The sequence below is a fragment of the Aotus nancymaae genome, unplaced genomic scaffold (assembly GCF_030222135.1).
Source record: "Aotus nancymaae isolate 86718 unplaced genomic scaffold, 86718_ANA_hifiasm-v0.15.2.pri h1tg000032l_0, whole genome shotgun sequence".
NCBI classification, from domain to species: domain Eukaryota; kingdom Metazoa; phylum Chordata; class Mammalia; order Primates; family Aotidae; genus Aotus; species Aotus nancymaae.
Genome location: NW_026988445.1, coordinates 16996355 through 17017866, shown reverse-complemented (window position 1 = coordinate 17017866; position 21512 = coordinate 16996355). Strand labels below are relative to the sequence as shown.

Genomic DNA, 21512 nt, shown 5'->3' with positions numbered 1-21512 from the left:
CTCCCTCCTCCCCATTCTCTCTCTCTCTTTCTCTTCCTTTTTCCTCCTTCCTATTCTCTCTCTCTCTTTCTCTAAAAAAAAAAAAAAAAAAAAGAATGGAGGCCCAAGTGGCTGAAAATACCTCCTCCCAATTCCTGCTGGCTTTGGGGACAGCAGAAGGGACACTGGTCTTCAGGACCCTCATTCCCAAACAGCCCGTGTCGGCGGAAGGCAGGACGGGGCCCAGCGCACCTGTTGGTGTGGGAGTTGCAGTGCATGAACCAGCTGCGGTTGTTGTCCACGTACATGGCCCAGGCCTTGTCGTCCTTGCCCAGCATCATGTCCTTGACCACGCTGGCCCTGGCCACCCCGAAGGCGGGGTCCGGGTGGTTGTCGTACCGGTCCACGTGCAGCTCCCAGTAGTGTACGCCCTTGGAGAACGCGGCCGTGCCGAGCACCACCCGGTCATCATAGCTGCTGCAGGTGGCCGTCTGGTTGTCGTTGGATAAAATGATGTCCCGATGCCCTGAGTTGGGGTCAAATGTGAACCAGGCCACTGAAAAGGAAGGAGGCGAGAGGAGCAGGGTTAGGGGATGGAATTTGCTAATAATTTCTAACCGGATCAGAGACACAAACACACTCGCTTCTGTTATAAAGTGGGCACCCAGCAGTGAAGGGTCTTTCCTGTATGATTAGCTCATACATGTGCACACACACACGTACACACACACGTGCACACACACACACATGTATATGCTCTTACACACTCCCTGCTCTGTGTTCATCTAAGTTGCCAGCCCTATGATCCCACCCTTGTCAGGGATTTTCAGACCTCAAAGCCCCAAATCTAAGATGCATTTTCTGGTCTTGGTTTCTAAAACCCTTCCAAACACTCAGACACAGTTAGAAGTATAGGAGAAATAGGCCAGGCACGGTGGCTCAAGCCTGTAATCCCAGCACTTTGGGAGGCTGAGGTAGGTAACTCACCTGAGGTCAGGAGTTTGAGACCAGCCTGGCCAACATGGTGAAACCCCGTCTCTACTAAAAATACAACAATTAGCTGGGTGTGGTGGCGCACACCTGTAATCCCAGCTACTTGGGAGGCTGAGGCAGGAGAATAGCTTGAACCGGGAAGTGGAGGTTGCAGTGAGCTGAGATCATGCCATTGCACTCCAGCCTAGGCGACAGAGCAGGACTCCATCTCAAAAATAAAAATAAAGTACGGGAGGAAATAGATATTGATGGGCCACCTCGTGGGTGGGAGATTTGAGACACAGAGAGGTGAGGCGATGTGGCCAAAGTCCCAAAGCTCAATTCATTTTGCAGCCCACTAGGTGGTGCCTCCTTTTGCTCCCCAGCCCCCCAGCACCACCCCCAGGTTGTCGGAAGTGAGGCGCTTACTCTAAAATCATGACCACGATACACAGGGCAAGGACCACTCATCTCTAGGGAGGAGAGTCTCGAGGCGGAAGCCAGCACACTCTCCTCTAGGTACAAAGTGACTCTGCAGGTTGCAACATTTTCAGAAAAGTGTCCCTGGCTGTGCCCTTTGACTTCAGCATCTGCTCCTGCTCCTTCTCCTCCCTGCCTCTGGGGGACCATCCAGCCGTGGCATCAGAGGACATGTGGACTAAATGATAACAACGAAGGCGGGACTTGCTTTCTTCTTCGAGGCAGTGGGGCGCTGGAAGCTGCCTCTGCAGCCTGGGCTGGGCCACACCCAGAGGAGCAGGACTCTCTTCAGAATGTGCTTTCTGTTTCCCTCATCGCTTCCTGCTAAGAACTCGGATGACTGAAATTCCACTGAATCAATGTCAACATGCTGTTGTTGTCCAAGACCTAAAAGGCTGCAGGTAGGTGTATAAACCACTGGGGATTAAAGGGCACTTTTCTGCTGTGAGAAAGGCTCAGATGCAGGGGCTGGTGTGGGCCCACCGCATCTGCATCTATCGTGGAGTTTTCTTGTCTGAGACTGTCCTACTCGCTCCTCAGCCCTTGAGAAGTGAGGGAAGTTTAGCCTCCCTCAGCTACTCCATAGTTAGTCCAGCCTAATGGGGTGAAGGAATGTTTCTTTCGTGGCTTGTAGGCAGGTGGGTACAAGGAGCTGTGTGTGCAGAGCAGGGTCAGACATATGCACCTCATCCGGACCCTCTGGCCCTGCACTTACCCCCGCCCCATCTTCAGCAGCTGATCCTTCCGCACCCCTACCTTTGTCCATGGGATGAAATGTGTGTTTGGCCCTAGGAGACGATCTTCCTCTTTTGGGAGGCCGCTTATGGTCCCAGAAGGGCACGCCCTTGGAGAACCCAGCTGTGCCCAGCACCACCCCCCACCCTTACCCCGTCATCATAGCTGCTACACGTGGCTGTCTGGTTGTCATTCGATAAATGATGACTCTGTTCTTCCCACTAAGAGACTCCGTGCTCACCATCGGATGTCTGCAGGACGACGGTTTTACTGTAAGGCCCGACACCAGAAGAGTTGAAAGCTTTCACTCGGGCGTTGTAGGTGCTGTTGAAGTGAAGACCATCGATGGTACATAAAGTCTCCTTACCAACGTACACTTCCTGAAAGAGAGCAACGCTGCTCACCAGGCTCCTCAAGCATTTGCAAAATTCCTCTTATCAAAAGGCTTCTGGAAACACATTGACATTAAAAGTGCTGCTGCCAGCTGTGGTGGCCTGTAGTCCCAGCTACTCAGGAGTATGGGGTGAGAGGATCGCTGGAATCCAGCCTGGGCAACATAACAGGACCCCATTTCTAAACAATTTTTACTTTTATTTTTTTTGAGGGGGCGGAATATTGCTCTGTTGCCCAGGCTGGAGTGCAGTGGTGTGATCTCTGCTCATTGCAACCTCCATCTCCCAGGTTCAAGCGATTCTCCTGCCTCAGCTTCCCAAGCCAGGACTACAAGTGTGTGCCACCACGCCTGGCTAATTTTTGTATTTTTTAGTAGAGATGGGGTTTCATTATATGTTGGCTAGGCTGATCTCAAACTCCTGACCTCAGGTGATCCTCCCACCTCAGCCTCCCAAAGTGCTGGGATTATAGGCATGAGCCACTGTGCCCAGCCAAAAATTAAAAAAAAAAAAAAAATCTTGCCCAAATAAAAGTTATGAAAAAGGAAAATTACATTCAGTCATGGCTGGGTGGGGTGGCTCACACCTGTAATCCCAGCACTTTGGGAAGCCGAGGTGGGCAGATCACGAGTTCAGGAGTTCAAAATCAGCCTGGCCAACATGGTGAAACCCCACCTCTACTAAAAATGCCAAAAAAAAGGAAAAAAATTAGCTGGGCGTGGTGGCACATGCCTGTAATCCCAGCTACTTAGGAGGCTGAGGCAGGAGAATCACTTGAATCCAGGAGGCGGAGGTTGCAGTGAACCTAGATCACACCACTGTACTCCAGCCTGGGTGACAGAGCGAGACTCCGTCTCTAAAATAAATAAATAATTAAATAAAAATAAAAAGACCCTCTTCCTCATAAACCCTAGCCCTTGGGTCTAGCTTTTATTAGCGGCCATGTCTCAAAGAGGAGGGACCATTTTTGAACTCAGTGGCTGCTGCTTTTAATATTTTCAGTCTTTTCTTTCTTCCCATTTCAAAAATGCTGGCTCTCCTCTCGGTTTCTGCTGGAGGAGCTCTTTCAGTTCTTGGCTCATCTGCATAATGGGAGTGACGGGGGTCTGCACCCAGTGATCTGGCTTGAGCAACCTCATCTTACCTCCCTAAATGGCCCATATTCACATGGGACTCAGCAATTCCCAAGGATGTGTTGTCATTATTGTTTCCCGAATTCTTACATTCCTGTATTTTTCAAGCAGAAAGTAAAATGACACATACATAAATCTCTTTGAGGGAAACTAAGGGAATGTTGACTTTCAGCAAGGTTTGTTAAATGAGTGCAACTTCCCAGGAGAAGAAATGCAGGGGTTGCTATGATTGCAGTGGTTTGTTAGAGTGCGTGTTTATTTCATTTTCTCTGGGCTAGGATGCAGATGATCCGAGAAGGCCTAGAGTTTGTGCTCCCTGGCATTCACATCTGCCTGAACTTCACTCAGTGAAATCTGGAGGTGGTGTTCTATTAGGGGCCTGGGTTGGGGTGGAGTCCTGCTCCAGGGTTTCTAGCAGATGGGGAGTAGAAGATGTTTTTCTGGCTCACTAAGAACCTTTATTGCCCCCGTGACAGTTCATCATCAGGGACGTGAATAGGTAGAATGTCATACCTATTCAACAGCCATTTATCAAGCATCCTCTATACGCCCAGCACCTTGCCAGGTATATGAGGGCCAGACAGTGCTTCCTTGGCTCCAGATATGATACCTCCCAAGACAAGACAGAGCCGGGTGAAATAATTAGAGGACCAGACAAGACAAGGTGTGATAAAACCTGTTGAGGAAATGCGTTGCTGTGTGAGGGGCTGGTGGTAAATAGGGAAGGAGGTGGATGCAGAGAATGCCTTCTCGGAGCTTTCCCAGCCCCACGCCTGTGACAGTCCTCCCAGACCTAGCCCTTGGGAGAGAAGTTCCATCTCTGAGAGCCCAGGCCGGCCAGCCCTCTTTATCCTTTCTGCCAATGTCCCCTCAGGATAGCAACATGATGTCCCTGTGGGCTGGACCAGAGTTTGGGATGGTGGGAGCCACTCCTGCCTCTGCACTGGTACCTCCAAGCCCCCACCAAACAAGCAGCAAGGCCTCACCCGGAACTGACCCCCCGCGCCGTCGTCCAGCTCCAGGATGTAGCCGTCCACGGGGCTGTGGGTGAAGGGCGGCATCCTCCAGGCCAGCGTGACGCTGTTGTTGCGGGTGCAGCATTTCTCCAGCTGCAGTAGGGGGACGGGTGGCACTGAGAGAGGGACACACGTGAGTTAGTGCACAAAGTCCTCTGAGGGCCCCAGCCCGGTCCCCCCACCCCATCCCATCCCAGGGCTCCTGGCCTCCAAAGATAGCCAGGCTCAATTCCCTCCCTCGCTACCCTGTAGTCACTCCCAGACTCCCCAGAGTCAGTCTCCAGGTGGGCTGGGGATGAGGCCAAGCACAGGTGACCTTGCACGTCTCAACCCAAGGGGGTGTCCTTCCTGGAATCTCAGGGGCCCAATCTTGTGATTTGGTAGACTTGTTCACCACTGCATCCTGAGCACGTGGAAGAGTGCCTGGCACATGGGAGACACTCCCCAAGCACTTCTGAATGAATAAATGATTGTTGTTTCACAAATGGGAAGTCTCCGTTTCCGGCTGGGCACTTCTCACCCCAGCTCACATGGCTGCCAGGGGCTGAGCTGGGACTGGAACCTAGGTCCGTGACTCTCTCCCACCTTGCCACACTCCGTGTGTCACAGGTCTCCCTAGAGCACCCAGCTGCCCCCTCAGACTGCATGCCTCTTTTGAAAGAAGCACTGACTGAACTGGGGCCAACCACGGCTCACCCCTACATTTCATCTGAATGAAGTCCAGCTGGTGGATGGCCTGCAGCAGCGGCTCACTGTCCAAGGTCAGATCAAACTCCGCAGACACTTTCGGCTCCAGGGCGCCTTTGACCCACTGTTCCTGAGACACCTGGACACGCTTGATCAGAGCATCTGAGATCTTAAAAGGGAGCAAAGAGTTTAAGGTTTTGCTTTGCAGAGGAAACGTTGTGCAGGTAGGGGTGAGGAAGCGGTAGGGGCTTTGTCTCTATGGGGCTCAGAGACAGAAAAGGACTGTGTTCTGAAGCCACGGCAGAGATTAAATGACCCCTGCCTATCCAGCACAGGCTGCATAAACATGCATTGAAATGTTGTTTTAATCATATTTCATAATCACTTGAAATGAAAAGAAGCGCTTGCTACTTAAAGAGATTGTAGCGAACACTACTGAGAAATACAGGATGTGTTTAAAATATGCAAATGCATCCTTCATTAGATCTGTTTCCTAGATCTAGTACTTTGCGGAGTAAAACATACTAGTAGTTTGCCCCGGTGTCTAAAGAAACCATATTCCATACCCCTAAAGTTTTGAAGCCCTCATCTGCCCCCTGCCTGTGTCTCCTCTGAGCTGTTCTGCAACTTCTGCTCCAAACTTGACTGTATCACACCCACAGTCCTGCTCTCCTTTGCTGGAAGGTCCTTCTTATCAGACCTTGGCACGTGTCCCTGTCCAGCCAGGATCTCATGTATCTTTCTTGGAAAATAATCAAAGGGATTCATCATTTTCCTCACAGACAGAGGCTGAATCACTGCTAGTTTCCTGAGAGATACTCATTACCCTGAGTCAGCCTGAATACAGGAGAGATGGCCCTGAGAAGACTGCGCTGTCTCTGAGGGCAGCTGGTCACCAGCCAGGCCTTCAGCACTCGGCACATTGAGATAATGGCCATGTGGATTCTGCTAACTTTCCTTTCAGTGTAATCTGTCCACCTTGTTTGGCAAGACTGTCCTTTCCCATTTGTGCGGAAAATGTTGCAGTGAGGCATTTCAGCCCTAGAGATGATGTCATTTCACCTCCTCATTTCATGCATGCTGCAAAATTAGGTCACATCTAGTGAGAGTCACAGCCAGGGTGAGAGCCTAGGTCTTCAGGAATCACTGAGCAAAGGAGAATCTACTCAACTTCGAGCCATGAAAGAGTCTTGCCTAGAACTTGGGCTGATTTGGGGAATGGCAAGGCAGTTGGAGGAAGCCCACCTGGTGCCTTCCAGGGGCGGGCTCACCTGTAAGAACCCAGAGGGGTCGTTCTCCTTGATCACCTCCAGGCAGTACTCCATCAGTCCAGTGGACTGGCGCAGCTTCAATGTGCAGTGATTGATCTGGTCCCAAACCATCTGCAATGGAAAGACTCCTCTAAGTAACCATCTCCTGAGAGGAAGAGCAAGCAGGCCACTGCGGGAGTCAGACAACCAGCGCCAATACAGCCTGGAAGAGGCGGTGCTGCCTGGACCACCTCGCACCTGCTCCTCTCTCGGCTCTGCTGCTGAGCTCTGTGTGTCCTCTTTGCTGGGAAATAAGTGGACTCACTTCCCAACAAGCAGGGCTGCAACACCCCACACAGAAACCTTTCCAAACTCATAACAGTCATGCAGAGAAAGCATAATCTGAAACTCTCCATACAATCAGTGACCAGCTTCTTGACTGGCTTCCAACCTCTCAGTGTCCCTGGATAACGCCCCTTCACTTATTAACCATGGGAGCATTCCCAGCACGCATTCCTCCTTTTCTTGACAGTAATATTTTGTGGTCCAATTAGGAAACGTCTCTAGCATAGATGGAGCTCCTTGGACAGTGACAGCCCATCATCAACTCAGAGAGTTCATGGGTGCCTGACTGAGTTGGGGACTCAGTGTGATGTGACGGGAGAGCCCCATCTTCCCTTGGTGGGAACTGGCTGTGTATGTTACTGCTGACTGTTGAGTACGTGAGATATCGGAGAGAACCTGAGGAAGGAGACAGAGCTGGAGACCTGAACAGGGTCAGGGCTAGTTACTGTCATCAGTCACTTCTGCTCTGCAAAATGAGAACAAGAATAGTCCCTTAGACAGAAACAGGGAGGGAGAGGGTGGGCTTCTGACTTGAAACCCGCAAGATATACAGGGCATATAGATTGGTCTCTGTCAGGTCACAGGAAGGTAACTGAATCAGCTGATGCATCCCTTCCTTGCCTCATTCATTTGTTCATTCATTCACTCAGTCACTTAGTTGATATTTACCCAGTGCCTACTGTGTGCTCCACCCCACACTGGGTGCAGAGGATGTGGTGGGGATTCAATGTGTCAGTCCCCCAGGTACCTACCTTCAGCTTGTGCTCCCTCTCTTTAGTCACCTTGGTGAGCAGCTTGGCTTTCTGACGAGTTAAAGCATCCACAAGGGCGTCACACTGAGCAACCAGGCAGGCTTCGTAGTCCAGTCCGTTTTCCTGGCAGGGGTCGGGGGTGAGTCGGGGGAAGCAGAGAGTTAGAGGGGAGAAGACACTAAAATCTGGTGAGTGCTATAGACAAAGATACATTTCAGAGTAGTTCATCCTAGAGTTCTCTACAATATTGTTAAATTAGAGGCACTATTTATATGAATTAAGGCAGGTACTATGAATCTCGGCACATCCCTATGGCAGAATATTCAAATCTTGTTCACAGGGCATTTTAAATGCCATAGGAAAATGCTCATGACAGACTGTTAAGAAGGAAAAAGGCAGGATACACGTTGTTCACAGCATAATCACATACACTGTGTGTGTGTGTGTGTGTGTGTGTGTTTGTGTATTTAAAGCAATAGAACAATACATTTCAAAGCACTGAGAGTGGTCACCTCAGATGGGGAGATATTGGTGAACTTTTTCTTAGTTCCTTCCAAAGTTTCTGTAACATGTACTTGTGCTTTTTATAATTGGAACAAAGTAAGACAAACACAAAAGCAGTGCCCTTGCAGTCAAGTCTGTCTTTCTCAGTCGTGGGCCAAGATGGCCGGGGGCAGACCTGTGTTATTTCTAGTTAAATGATTACAAGCTTGCTCTGTTTTTTATACACTGAGATTCGTGCCACAGATCAAATGTTAAGAAAACTCCAAACAATGGTGCAGTAAAGTAAAAATTGTTTAAGGCCTGTAAAAGCAGATATCAAGCAGTAACAGGAGGCCTGAAGACCACCTGAGAGCGCTTTAAAACCGCGGAACGCAGCGGTGTGGTTGCAAGGCAGGAAAGCTGCTTTGGTCCCACGATCTCTTCCCAACATAGGGTCTGCGTGAGGGTCTCGTAAAGAGGGCTCGTGCAAGAACTCTGGGAAGGAATGCAGCCTCTGCTCACAAGACTCAGGAGGGTCTTTGCTGATGGGAGCTTGCGGGACAGGAAAGTCTTGCAGGGCAGAGATAACCGGAATGCCACAGGCTCTGCCTAGGTTCTCAGAATATGGACTAACTCTGATTGCTCTGTGTCTGCAGTGCCTGGGAGATAAAAGCCCCTTGATGCATTGTGTGTGGTCAGACCTGGGGGCACCTTATCCGCTGTGCTCCTATGCAGATGCACCTTGATAACAATTATGGCAAAATTCGGTGTGCTAAATTAGCATTTCTTAGAAGAACCACATTTGCTACTGAATGCTGTAGACTCACACTCTCCCTCCATTTAATCTTACCCCAGGATAGCTTTAGTTTACCCTTCTCACCTCCCCTCACCACAGCCTGCAAGATTAACAAGATAATGCACCTAATAAAAGTGTGCGGAGCCTAGAGCTCAGCGCCAACGCTGTCCTGTCCCGTGCGTGTTGCGTTAGTCCCCTGGACCCACGCTGTGGGACCCTACTCCTGTCTTTGTCTTTATTTTATCTCTCACTCCCTCGTTACCACCGGGACTAAGGGCACCCACGTACAGGGTTGGGGCTGGCACCCAACACTCAGTGTTTTTTTTTTTTTTTTAATAATTTTTTTTCTTTATATAGAGACAGGGTTTCACCATGTTGGCCAGGATGGTCTCAATCTCCTGACCTCGTGATCCACCTGCCTCAGCCTCCCAAAGTGCTGGGATTACAGGCGTGAGCCACTGCGCCCAGACCCAACACTCAGTTTTTTAAAAAAAATCCTTCTGGGTCTCAGTGTGTATCCAGACCTCATGTTATGAGCTGAATTTTGTCTTCCCACGTTCATACATTGAAGTCCTAACCCTCCCAAGTGCCTCTGAATGTGACTGTATTTGGAGATAAGGCCCTTAAAGAGGTCATTACTTAAAATGAGGTTGTATGGGTTGACCCTGGTTCACTGTAACTGGTGTCCTGACAAGAAGAGATGAGGACACAGATGCACAGATGTCAGACCATGTGAGGAAACAGGGAGATGACAGCCATCCACAGGACAAGGTGAGAGGCCTCAAGAGAAACCAACCCTGCTGACGCTTTATCTCAGACTTCCAGCCTCTAGAGCTATGAGAAAGCAGATTTCTGCTGCGTAAGGCACTCAATCTCTGGCATTTTGCGATGGCAGCCCCAGCAGGCTAATATATCTCATGTCTGTGAAACGTGGGAAACATTACGACTTAAAATGCCCTGTGGCTGAAGTCTGTATTTAACTTGCTAGGAAGGGTGGTTTTTAAGAATTCAAGGGGCTGGGCGTAGTGGCTCAAACTTGTAATCCCAGCACTTTGGGAGGTGAGGCGAGTGGATCACGAGGTCAGGAGTTCAAGACCAGCCTGGCCAATATGGTGAAAGTCCGTCTCTACTAAAAAATACAAAAAGTTAGCTGGGCATACTGATGCGTACCTGTAGCCCCAGCTACTCAAGAGGCTGAGGCAGGAGAATCACTTCAACCCAGGAGACAGAGGCGGAGGTTGTGGTGAGCTGAGATCATGCCACTGCACTCCTGCCTGGGTGACAGAACGAGACTCCATCTCAAAAAAAAAGAGAATCCAATCCTCAGTCCCTTCTCTTCCTCCAGATGTGTGAATGCTTTATGGGTTTCTCATCTTATGAGCAGTTCCTCTATGTGTGCACATTCACACAGGAGCACCCGTGTGTGCACCTTCTCCCTATAGACAGACCCTGAGGTCAGAAATGGTGCCTCATTGATCTTTGTATCTTGTGATGTGCTCAGTACATGACATAGCGTTAAGAATTCAGTAAATACATTTGTTTAGTAAATGACGCATTGATATTTTGATGCATTGATGACATGGGCATATTTGGCCACAAAATCGCCATATACAGATGCCACATAGGATGACATGGCATGTAGAGTGCTAGATCACGTCTTTCCTGCTCTCTCTAACTGGCTCCTGTATCAGGTATTGCGTGTGTGCCAATGAGTTGAGTATGTGATACAGGGCAGGGCACATTAACCTTCTAAGGTCCATCACTGAGAAAATGCTCGTCACAAGACTTTTCCTTTCTTCACGATGCACAACATGCAAACATTCCTCATTGAGTATCTCTCCCGGTGCCGGAGCTGTGCTCACCTGGACCTGCTGCAATATGTTCTTCAGCTGAACCAGAAACTCCTTTGCTTCCTTTGCCTTATCTGAAACTCCGTTTAAGGCCTGAGATAGTTGTGCCTGAAAAAGATACCACATGTTGAAAAGAAAAATTAGGTGTGAAAGGCACACAAAATTTGCACTTCATCTTAAAAGCTTATGCTTGTAAGAGGGGATAGGACTGATCCCACGTGCCTGCTGTTCTCATTGATGAAGGGACCACCACTGACCCATGATCCCTACAACATTTGTTTATTTGGTTGATTGGTCTACATTCTCCTTTCTCGTTGCCAAAGCTGGATAGAGGTAAGGAGCACTCAACTAACTGGCTGAAGTGAACAGGCCTGCCCCTGTTGTTTGCAGAGCCCAAGACAGGAAGATAAATAGAGCCCTTGACTTGGCCTGGCCCCCTCTATCCATCATCAGTACACGCTTGTATGGACATTCCAGACCTCAGGTCAAGTTCCGTCCACCCCATTCCCATATAGTCATCTCTTGGCATGGGGTGCATGCCTTGGGGAGTGGTCTGCCTTGAAGCATGGACAGGAAGGGGCCTGTGGGTCCTAGAGGTTGACTAGGTGTATGGACTGGGGATCCTAAGGCATCCTCTAGAAGGGGCACACGGGCTTCTAGCCAAGTATCCCTAGCCCTGGGGATTCGTCACCCTGAAGAGAGAGGCGTGGCCAGCAGGGTCTTCTGAAGCACGAGGATTAGTTGCTGGGGCCCGAGGGTGAAACTGCAAGCTGAGCTCAAATCTCCGGCTTTTGGCACCAGGCTTCTTTGTAATGAACCACGGAACATACAATTGATGTTGCCTTTAAAACCTAGTTATTGAGTAGACTGTGACCTTGATTTTTTTTTTTTTTTTTTGATACAGGGTTGCCCAGGCTAGAGTGCAGTGGCTCTATCATGACTCACTGCAGCCTCGACCTCTCAGGCTGAAGTGATCCTCCCGCATCAGCCTCTTGAGTAGCTGGAACTGCAGGTGTGCACCACCATGCCCAGCTAATTTTTTAATTTTTTTTTCTAGTAGAGACAGAATTTCACCATGTTGGCCAGGATGGTGTCGACCTCTTGACCTATGATCCGCCCACCTTGGCCTCCCAAAATGCTGGGATTACAAATGTGCACCACCGTGCCCGGCCTTTTGCATTTTTTAGTAGAGATGGTGCCCAGGGTGGTCTTGAACTCCTGGCCTCAAGCGATCCTCCCACCTTGGCCTCTCAAAGTGCTGGGACTACAGGTGTGAGCCATCATGCCCATCCAGATTGTGACCTTGATTTTTAACATGACTCTCATGTTCCACATTAAAAAGCTGAGGATAGAACAAAGCAGAAGCAGAAAGGCCAGGGTCTCCTTCTCCCCCAAGTCCCCTCCCAGGTCTCTGCTCAAATGTCACCGTGTCAGTGAGGACTTTCCTCACGACCTTGTACGATAGCCCCCTCGCCTTCCCCTGGCTTATTCTTCCTCCTAACAGTCATCACCACCCAACCTAGAAAATTTGTTTGCTGTCCTAGAATATAGGATGGGGCTTTTCTGGGTGGTTCGCAGCTTATCCCAGCACTGGAAGAGTGCCTGGCACATGGTAGCATTAAATAAATATTTGTCGAATGCATGAATCAATGAATGTGATTCTTTAGACCACACCAACGGTTGTCCAACGTGTGGTTCTACACCAGCAACATTAGCATCACTGGAAGATATGTTGAGGTGCACTGTCTCTGGCTGCTCCCAGATCTGCGGATAAGAAGCCGCTGGTGAAGCCCAGGAGTCTGGTTTACCAAGCCCCCCAGGGGGTTCTGATGCAGTTTGCAATCCTCTGGACTGTGCAAGTGCAGCCTCAGCTGAAAACCTGTGGAAAAGATGGCAAAGGAAGCCATGGAGTGGATGAAAAGACACAGGGAGGTATGCGGAAGATGAGGAAGGGGGTGCAGTTCCAAGGAGCACCAGCACGCAAGGGAGGTCAAGGGCTGGGCTCTGTCTGCTCAGAGAGAGCAGGAGCCTCAGGCTGAGGATGGAGGGAGGTGCAGCTCCTCGGAGAAGCTTTTCCCTACACCATGGGGCTCATCACCCCCAGCCCCACCTCAGTGGGTTTAGGCCCTGCCCTCCATAGCTTGCCCACAGTGTACCACCATCTGTTGCCAGCACCTAGGCAGTGAAACCTCCCATAGAACGTACAGTGATGGCAGAAGCGTCCCAGCTCTGCCCTGCGCCCGATGGTAGCCACTAGCTAGCTGCCTGTGGGTACTGAGCACTTGAAGTGGCTAATGTGACTGAGGCGCTGGACTTTTTCTATTATTTAGTGTAAGTTTCGACTGCCATGTGTGATTGGCCAGTGGTTAGTCCCAGAGAGCACAGATGTGGCACCCATCTGATAATCTACAGGTCACATTTGGCAGGCTTCCCCATTAACCACCGGGGGAAGGTCTCATGATCCATGGCTTACATCCTGTCTCTGAGAAAAGGTTCTTATCTCAAGGCCCTCCAATCTTACAGTGAGTTCCTCAAACTGTTGACATACTGATTAATACATAACCTACGGACATCGAAAAGGACACTGGAGCCGGGTGGAGTAGCTCATGCCTGTAATTCTGCCACTCAGAGGCAGAGGCAGAGGCAGAAGAGTTGCTTGAGGCCAAGAGTTCAAGACCAGCCTGGGCAACATGGAGAGTCCTCTCTGTCACACCCCTTGGCCCTGCTTTCCTCACTCATTCTCACCTTGTCTCTACAAAAAATACTTTTAAAATTAGCTGGGCATGGTGGTGTGTGCTTATAGTGCCAGCTACTCGGAAGGCTGGGGCAGGAGGATGGCTTGAGCCCAGGAGGTTGAGGTTACAGTGAGCTATGATTATGACACTGTGCTCCAGCTTAGATGACAGTGAGACTGTGTCTCAAAAAAAAAAATAAATAAATAACACATTTGTTTCTGAATCACAACGTTTTACTGATCGTCTTGCACATGGAATGTTAGCCTGTATGTTGTCATCTGTAGCCAATGAATGTAACCTGTATGTTGCAGCCATCAGTGGGAAAGGATACCTCTGACAGGAGGAGCTCTCCCTTCTCCTACACTTTCTAGATAAGCTTCCAACCTGTGACAGGTTCTGGAACACACCCAGCTTTGTTGGTGTGTCTTCCCTGGTGGATCCTCACACTTGGCTTCCAATGAACCTTTATTGAATTACTTCTGCCTCGACAGCCTTAATTTTGGCACATCCTTGGTGGGGTGCAAGGCCCAGGACAACTCCACCCATCCCAGGATACTCACCCTCAAAAGGAGGCTGAGGGGTCAGCATCATTCACAGGCCCTGGGGAATATCTCAAATGAAAGGGGTTTTCAAGTTGAAGTTTATCAGTGACAGGGAAAGAATAGCAACCTCTCCCCAAGATGCCTACCCAAAGAATGGGCCCCCTGGGGCTGGAGCTGGCCCCTCCTTTCTTGGTCAGCTCGGGCTGCAGTAACAGAACACACAGACCTGGGACTTAAACCACAAACATGGATTTCTCAGAGTTCTGGAGGCTGGAAGTCTCAGAGTCCAAGATCCGGGTGCCAGCGTGGTTGGTTCTTGGTGAGGGCTCTCTTCCTGATTAGGTCCTCACATGGTGCTGTGGTTTGGATATAGTATTTTTGGCCACATCCAATCTCATGTTGAAACTTGATCCCCAGTGTTGGAGGTGGGGCCTAGTGGGAGGAGTTTGGTCATGGGGGCAGGTCCCGCATGAATGTCTGGGTACCGTCCTCCCCTCCTCCTTAGCGAGTTCTTGCTGTATTAGTCCCCATGAGAACTGGCTGTTAAACAGAGCCTGGGCTCCCTCCTCTCAATTCCTCTCTCACCATGTGATGCCTGCTCCCCTTTGCCTTCCACCGTGAGTGGAAACTTCCTGAGGCCCTCACCGGAAGCAGATGTTGGGGCCATGCTTCTTGTACGGCCTGCAGAACCATGAAGCCCCATAAACCACCTTTCTTTATAAATGACCCAGCCTCAGGTATTCCTTTATAGCAACACAAATGGACTAAGATGCATGGACTTTCCTTGGTGCGTGCACAAAGAGGACAGAGAGAGCTCTTTTGTCTCTTTCTCTTTTTATAAGGGTGTTAATCCCATCAGAGGGGCTCTGAGCACATCTAAACCTAATTACCTCCCAAAGGCTCCACCTCCTAATATCAGCACATTAAAGATTTAGGCATCAACGTATGCATTTGGAAGGGACACAGACATTCAGTCCATAGCGCCTCCCACTCATCACCGTCTTCAATGGAGAGATTTGTCTTTTGTCTCTACATTTCTAGCCTGTGCTACGTAAAGTAGGAGCTCAACAAATGCTCCCTGGCTGAATAAAAAGCAAAACAATTGCTTGACTCGGGGTGCATGCAAAGAGTGGGACAGATCCCTGTAGATTCATCACCGCTGCTAGCACCTTCCTGGAGGAACCCAGCAAGCTAGCTTCTACCTGAGAGGCAGGGTAGTTAGGGTCACGCACCAACTGCCCAGTGTCAGGGGTGAGGACGTCTCTGCCCCAGCCAGCACCAGCCTGCCAGGAGCCCAGCCCCCACCCAGAGCCTGCTGACCTGCTTCCCGCTTGGCGAGGAGACTGAGGAGCTTGGCAAGGAGCCCAAGAGCAGAGTGGTTTGAAGGAGAGCCGTGACCGCAGGCTAATGTCTGGTTGAAAGGGGGACAGTTTCACGGCTCAGTGGACACCGCTTCCCGACCCATCAGACTTGCCATCTAATTTTCCCTCCACTGCTTTTTGATGCCTTCTTGGTGAGGTCACCTGAATGCAAGCCACCCTGGGACCTGCCATGTGCTCAGCCGCGTGAGGGCCCCATGCCCTGGTCTACAGCCATCGAAGAGCCCAAATGTGCAGTGTGAGGGCCAGGCGCAGTCGAGGGATGTCCTCACAAGCACACACTGGTCCTTTTCTTCAACCCAGTGCTTTGTGTGTGAACGACACAAGTCACTTCTCCTCTCCTAGGGAACAGCATTGTGGAAACCAGACCTGATAATTCTAGTGGTAAAGGTTTTTGAAGGGAAATAACAACTGATTTTTTTTTTTAAGAGATGGAGGTCTGGAGCAGTGGCTCATACCTGTAATGCCAGGAGTTTAGGAGGCTGGGGTGGGAGGATTGGTTCAACCCAGGAGTTTGAGACCAGCCTGGGCAACATAAAGAGATGTCATCTCTACAAAAAATTAAAAAATCAGCCAGGTGTGGTGGCGTGTGCCTTTAGTCTCAGCTACTTGGGAGGCTGAGGCATCAGGAGGATCACTTGAGCCCAAGAGGTTGAGGCTGCAGTGAGCTGTGATTGTGCCACTGCACTCCGGCCTGGGTGACAAGGCGAGACCCTGTCAAAGAGAGTGTGAGAGAGAGAGAGAGAGAGAGAGATGGAGATCTGGAGATCTCACTCTGCCACCCAGGCTAAAGTGCAGTGGCACAATTATAGCTCACTGTAGCCTCAAAATCCTGGCCTCAAGTGATCCTCCTGCCTCAGCCTCCCAAGCACTGGGATTACAGGCCTGAGCCACCTTGCCTGGCCACTCACTGTAGAAGTGTGGCCTGGGAGAGCAGCATCAACTGCCTGCCCTGCTGCCCGACTGCACCCTGGAGATCTCTGCCTTGAGCGTGTTGGAGTGCCTCACGGTAGGCAGCATAGCGCCTGACACGTGGAACGTGCTTCATAAATATTTGTGTCACTGAATTGGTTTTGCTCTAGATTTTTGTCTGATTAGCTCCCCGAGATATTCTAGTCTCAATCCTCTCCCACACTGGGCATAATTAAAATGGCCATGTGGTCACTCCAAACCCACTGTTTCTAGGGCATGGAGCCCCATATGGTCCCTGGCATCGGCAGTCTGACCCTACTCTGGGGACTGACCCGCTTTTTATGACTTCTGTGTGTTAACTATTTCTAGGTTAACTGCCACCACTGTCCTGATTCACATTAAGTCACACTGGATGGGGCTTCTGATGCCCGCCCCTCCTAATGCCCTGTCTCTATTGCAGACCAGAGGGTTCCTCTACCCTGCCCTGCTCTCTCCACTTACTGAGCAACCTGGCAACAGCTGGGGAAGCCCCCCACCCCTCATCACAATACCCTTTGCCCAGTCCATGGAGAGCGGCTTTGTCTTCTAGTCTTGTCTCAACGGCCAGGCCTAGGCTCCAAGAGCCCAGTAAGCGGAATAAATGTAACTTCCAGGCTCGGCGCGGTGGCTCACGCCTGTAATCCCAGCACTTTGGGAGGCCAAGGCAGGAGGATCACTTGAGCCCAGGAGTTCTAGACCAGCCTAAGCAACATAACAAGACCCCTATCTCTACAAAAAATACAAAAATTAGCTAAGCGTGGTGGCACACACCTGCAGTCCCAGCTACTCAGGAGGCTGAGATGGAAGGATAGCTTGAGCCCGGAAATCTGAGGCTGCAGTGAGCTGTGATTGTACCACTGCACTCCAGCCTGGGTGACGGAGTGAAACCTTGTCTCTGAAAAAAAGTGATGATGAATAAATATCACTTTCCCAGTGTCCAGCCTAAACGGAGGCTCAGAAGCATGGTGGGGAGCCTTGATCACCCTGCCACTGGGGCAGATGCAGCAACAGGCCTGGTGACTGGAAACAAGGTGTGACCCACGGAGTCCCTGGAGATGACTCACAGGGGTGGGAGAGGGAGGAGGTGGGCGTGGGGAGACCCCGGAAGTGTGGAAAGAACAGGACAAAGCAGGGTCCTGAGAGGGAGACTTGGGCAGACCCCTCCCCAGGAAATAGTGGCAACCAGACATCCCGGATTCCCCACCCCACCGGCTCCCCACTTCCCAGTCAGCAACCAGGATCCCATCCCCCACCCTGAGGATCCAAGCCACAGAAACTTTGCTCCATGTGGCATGAGGGATTGATGGTAAGGGCACAGAGGAGAGGGCGGGCCCCTGGGTAGAAGTCCACTTGGGGAGGAGCCAGCTCAGCATTGGCTGTGAAGGGAGCAACGCTGAGTGACAGCCCCTGTTGTGTTAGGCTGGGGGACACAGGCTGAAGGGGACCCCCCTGAAACAGAAGGGGTCGTTGGCAGAAGAACTAGGAGCCAGGGGTTGACCCAGGCAGCCTTTCTCTGCAGTGGCTGTGGCCGAGTTGGGAGGAGGTCTCCTGAGGCAAGGCAGCTCAGATCAGCTCCCATCCCAGCAGCTCCCTGTGTGTGGGTCACGGAGTCAGTAAGGAGGAGAGCTGGGACTGGAATGAGGCTCTCCAGAGGCTGATCCAGCATTCTCTTCAGTGCATCAAAGCCACCTCCAACTCTCAGAACCCCTACATGGAGCCTGCTGCCACGACTCTGTCGACACAGACTAGATCTCTTTGAAGGCGCCACCACTGCCTTTATCTAGGGCTGTTGCAAAAGAAGAGAACCCTCTGGGAGGATCTGCGTTTCCCTGAATCCCCAGGCTCACTCTGTCATGGGTTCCTATGGGACATTTGTTTCTCGTCACTGTTGTGACAAGTTGCCATAAACCTAGTGGCCTAAATCAACACAAATTTATTAACTATGGTTTTAGAGATCAGAAATCCAAAGTGTGTCTTACAAGCCTAAAATCAAGGTGTGGGCAGGGCTGGTTCCTTCTGGAGGCTCTAAGGGAGAATCCTCTTCCGTGCCTTTTCTGGCTTCTAGAGGTCACCCGCATTCCTTGGCTTGTGGCCCCTTACTGACATTTCTCAACCTCTTGTGCTACGGTCTGAATGTCTGTGTTTCCCCCAAATTCATATGTTGAGTCCTAACACCAGAAGAGGTGGTATCAGGCAGTGGGGACTTTGGGAGGTGGTGACGTCATGAGGGTGGAGACCCCATGAACGAGTTTAGTGCCCTTATAAAACAGGCCTCAGAGGTGAGGAACAGTGAGAAGGTGCCATCTATGAATCAAGAAAAGTTCCTGCCAGGCACCGAATCTGCCAGGCACTGATCTTGGACTTCCCAGTCTCCAGAACTGTGAGACATACATCCCTGTTGTTTACCAGCCCCCTGTTGGGCATTTTGTCACAGCAGCCGGAAAGGACTAAGACGTCCTGCTTCCATCCTCATCTCCTATGACTAACTCTGATCCTCCTGTCTCCCTCTTACAAGAACCTTTATGGTGACATTGGACCCAGCTGAGGATAAAGCAGGACAATCTCCCCATCTCAAGATGCTTAACTTCATCACATTTGCAAAGCCCTTTTGCAATGTAAGGTAACATTCATGGGTTCCAGGGATGAAGATACGGAGGTCCTTGGAGACCATCATTGAGCCTGCTATGAATGGCAATTACATTTATTGTTTTTAAAAACCTATTTTCACATGTGGTCATAGAACTGTTCAATGTCTGCTGCTCAGAGGACTCTGCACTGAATTAAGTCATGTCGGATTTATTCAGTGTCGCACTCCCAGGTCAGACCCCAGAGGCGAGTACACAGCACCCAGTACAAATGGTGCCTGACTGAGGGTCTGTTTCTACCTGGATGGTCAGCTTTGTACTGGGGCCATGAGGCAGTTCTCAGGACAAGATCCACCCCAGAACCAACATCCACCAGACACAGATCTATCCCCTGAGGCCAGAAGAGTGGATCTTGTGGAGAACAATGTCATTTTTGTGCCGCAGGGTAAAGCTCTGCCTGCCTGAACCTGGTCACAACCTGGACTTGATGGCCTCTCCTCTCCTGTGGGGGGACAGGATCAGTAGCAACTGGTGACTTCCCATCAACAGCAATAGCAATAGCATCAACAACTTACTAAGTGCTAAGCTCTTTACATGCCGAATTTAGTTGATTCCTTATAACCTATCAAGGAGGCCATATTATCCTCATTTTACAGAAGAGGACACAGCCTCAGAGAGGGGAAGGAATCTGCTCAAAGTCACACAGCTAGTAAGTGGTATAGCCAGGACTCAAACCCAGATTTTTCCAAATCCAAAGCCAATGGCTCTTTGCACTCCATTGCACTGCACTTTGGATATTCAACCAACATGGAAGGAGCACGAAACCTCATTTCCCACTAAAATCCCGCAGAGGCAGGGCTGCTGGGCTCAGACATTCCGCCATCTTCCAGCTGCATCTTTATTCTCCAGGGGACCCTGTCCCTGGCATTCTGTGTGCTCAGGCAGGCTGCCTGTCTGCCAATAGTGGTGTCGTCAGACCCGAGCTCCACTCTCCTCTTCATTAGGATTTCAAATGTGCAGCTGTGTAGGAAGCCTCCACAGCCAATTTGCAAATGTTGACAAAGCAGTGTTGCCATCAGCCTGGGCTATGTCCCCGCACGGCAGTGAAGCCCAGCGACACTGACTGCCACCTGCCCCTGCTCCTGTCCCACAGAGAGCAGGGTGTCTGGGGGAGGCAGAAGCAACCAAGCCCTGAACAGCAATATGGCCCCATGTAACACGGGTCCCAATGTGATGGAGGGTAGAAGGGGTTATGTGGACACAGTCATAGAATGCACTCTCACAAAGATGTCTCTGTGAGAGTGGGAGAGCGTGGGAAGCAAGAATGGATTGGCAGGGCAGGGACGTGCAGGCAGCTCTCCGAGAGAACACAAGAACAGGACTCACTTTTCTCTAAGAAGAGAGATTCCATAGATTCACTTCCCTGTTACTTCCCATCAGCTAAGCTTTCATCTTAAGCCTCTGGATTCTTGGTCCCACAGCCTAACCAAGCGTCTGCCTGCCTGGGTCTCTCCAGAAGTACTTCAGCAGCTCCTCTGTACCTGGCGTGGAGCAGAGAGAGCTTGTGCGCTGTCCCTCTGGCTACCCAGCCACTTGATTTCCTTCCGCTCACCTTTCCCAGCCCGCCTCCTGCAGCTTGACATCCCACTTGGGAGACAGTAGAGATGGGACGCATGTTAAAACAGAAGCTGAAGCTTCACTGAGAGTTTCACACCATCAGTGGGCACAGAGGAGGTTGTGAAATGGACCACAGAGGAGTTCTCTCATCTTTTTATCTGCCCTTCAGTGCTAAGGTATTGGTTTTTTTTTAACTCATGGCTGATAATAATCCCTAATAAGATAAAAATACCCTCATCTGTTGGCAGAATAGTAGAAATAAATGAAAACTATAAAGGACTCTTTTTTTTTTTGAGAAGGAGTCTTGCTCTGTCTCCCAGGCTGGAGTGCAGTGGTGGGATCTTGGCTCACTGCAACCTCTGCCTCCTGGGTTCAAGCAATTCTCCTGCCTCAGCTTCCTGAGTAGCTGGGATTACAGGGGCCTGCCACCATGCCCAGCTAATTTTTGTTTATTTAGTAGAGACGGGGTTTTCCCATGTTGGCCAGGCTTGTCTCAAACTCCTGACCTCAGGTGATTCAACTGCCTCGGCCTCCCAAAGTGCTAGGATTACAGGCGTGAGTCACCATGCCTGGCCCGAAGTACTCATTTTTTAAAAAATTAAAAGGCAGAGTCTCCTGGGTAAGCAGAGAAATTGATTTCTAAGCACCTCCTGAGAGAGGCACGGATACCACTGAGGCACACTCCTCCACCAGGCAGGTGACCTCCTTCTCCTTTTGTCCTGAAGTCCTACTTCCTACTCAGGGAGCCTGGGACCAATGGAGGCAGGACTTTTCCCTGCATCTTCCTTCTTCCCCCTTGTTGCTCAAATGTGGCTGTTTTCCTTGATCTTCTT

General features: G+C 50.4%; 1 protein-coding gene across 10 annotated transcripts in view; it reads right to left on the bottom strand.

Annotated features, from left to right (window-relative positions):
• The window catches only part of TRIM67 (tripartite motif containing 67), a 59766-nt gene that overhangs the window by 14762 nt on the left and 23492 nt on the right, over window positions 1-21512 (bottom strand). For 2 of the 10 annotated variants that reach the window (XM_064383592.1, XM_064383594.1), the window contains 7 exons: window positions 10883-10978; window positions 7742-7864; window positions 6666-6776; window positions 5404-5563; window positions 4678-4823; window positions 2408-2546; window positions 232-535 (listed from right to left, as the gene is read on the bottom strand). In XM_064383592.1, coding sequence (XP_064239662.1) covers window positions 232-535; window positions 2408-2546; window positions 4678-4823; window positions 5404-5563; window positions 6666-6776; window positions 7742-7864; window positions 10883-10978 — 1079 coding nt within the window. Of the gene's footprint in view, window positions 1-231; window positions 536-2407; window positions 2547-4677; window positions 4824-5257; window positions 5270-5403; window positions 5564-6665; window positions 6777-7741; window positions 7865-10882; window positions 10979-21512 lie in introns of all 10 variants that reach the window. The other 8 variants (XM_064383593.1, XM_064383595.1, XM_064383596.1 and 5 more) reach the window with 7 other exon arrangements.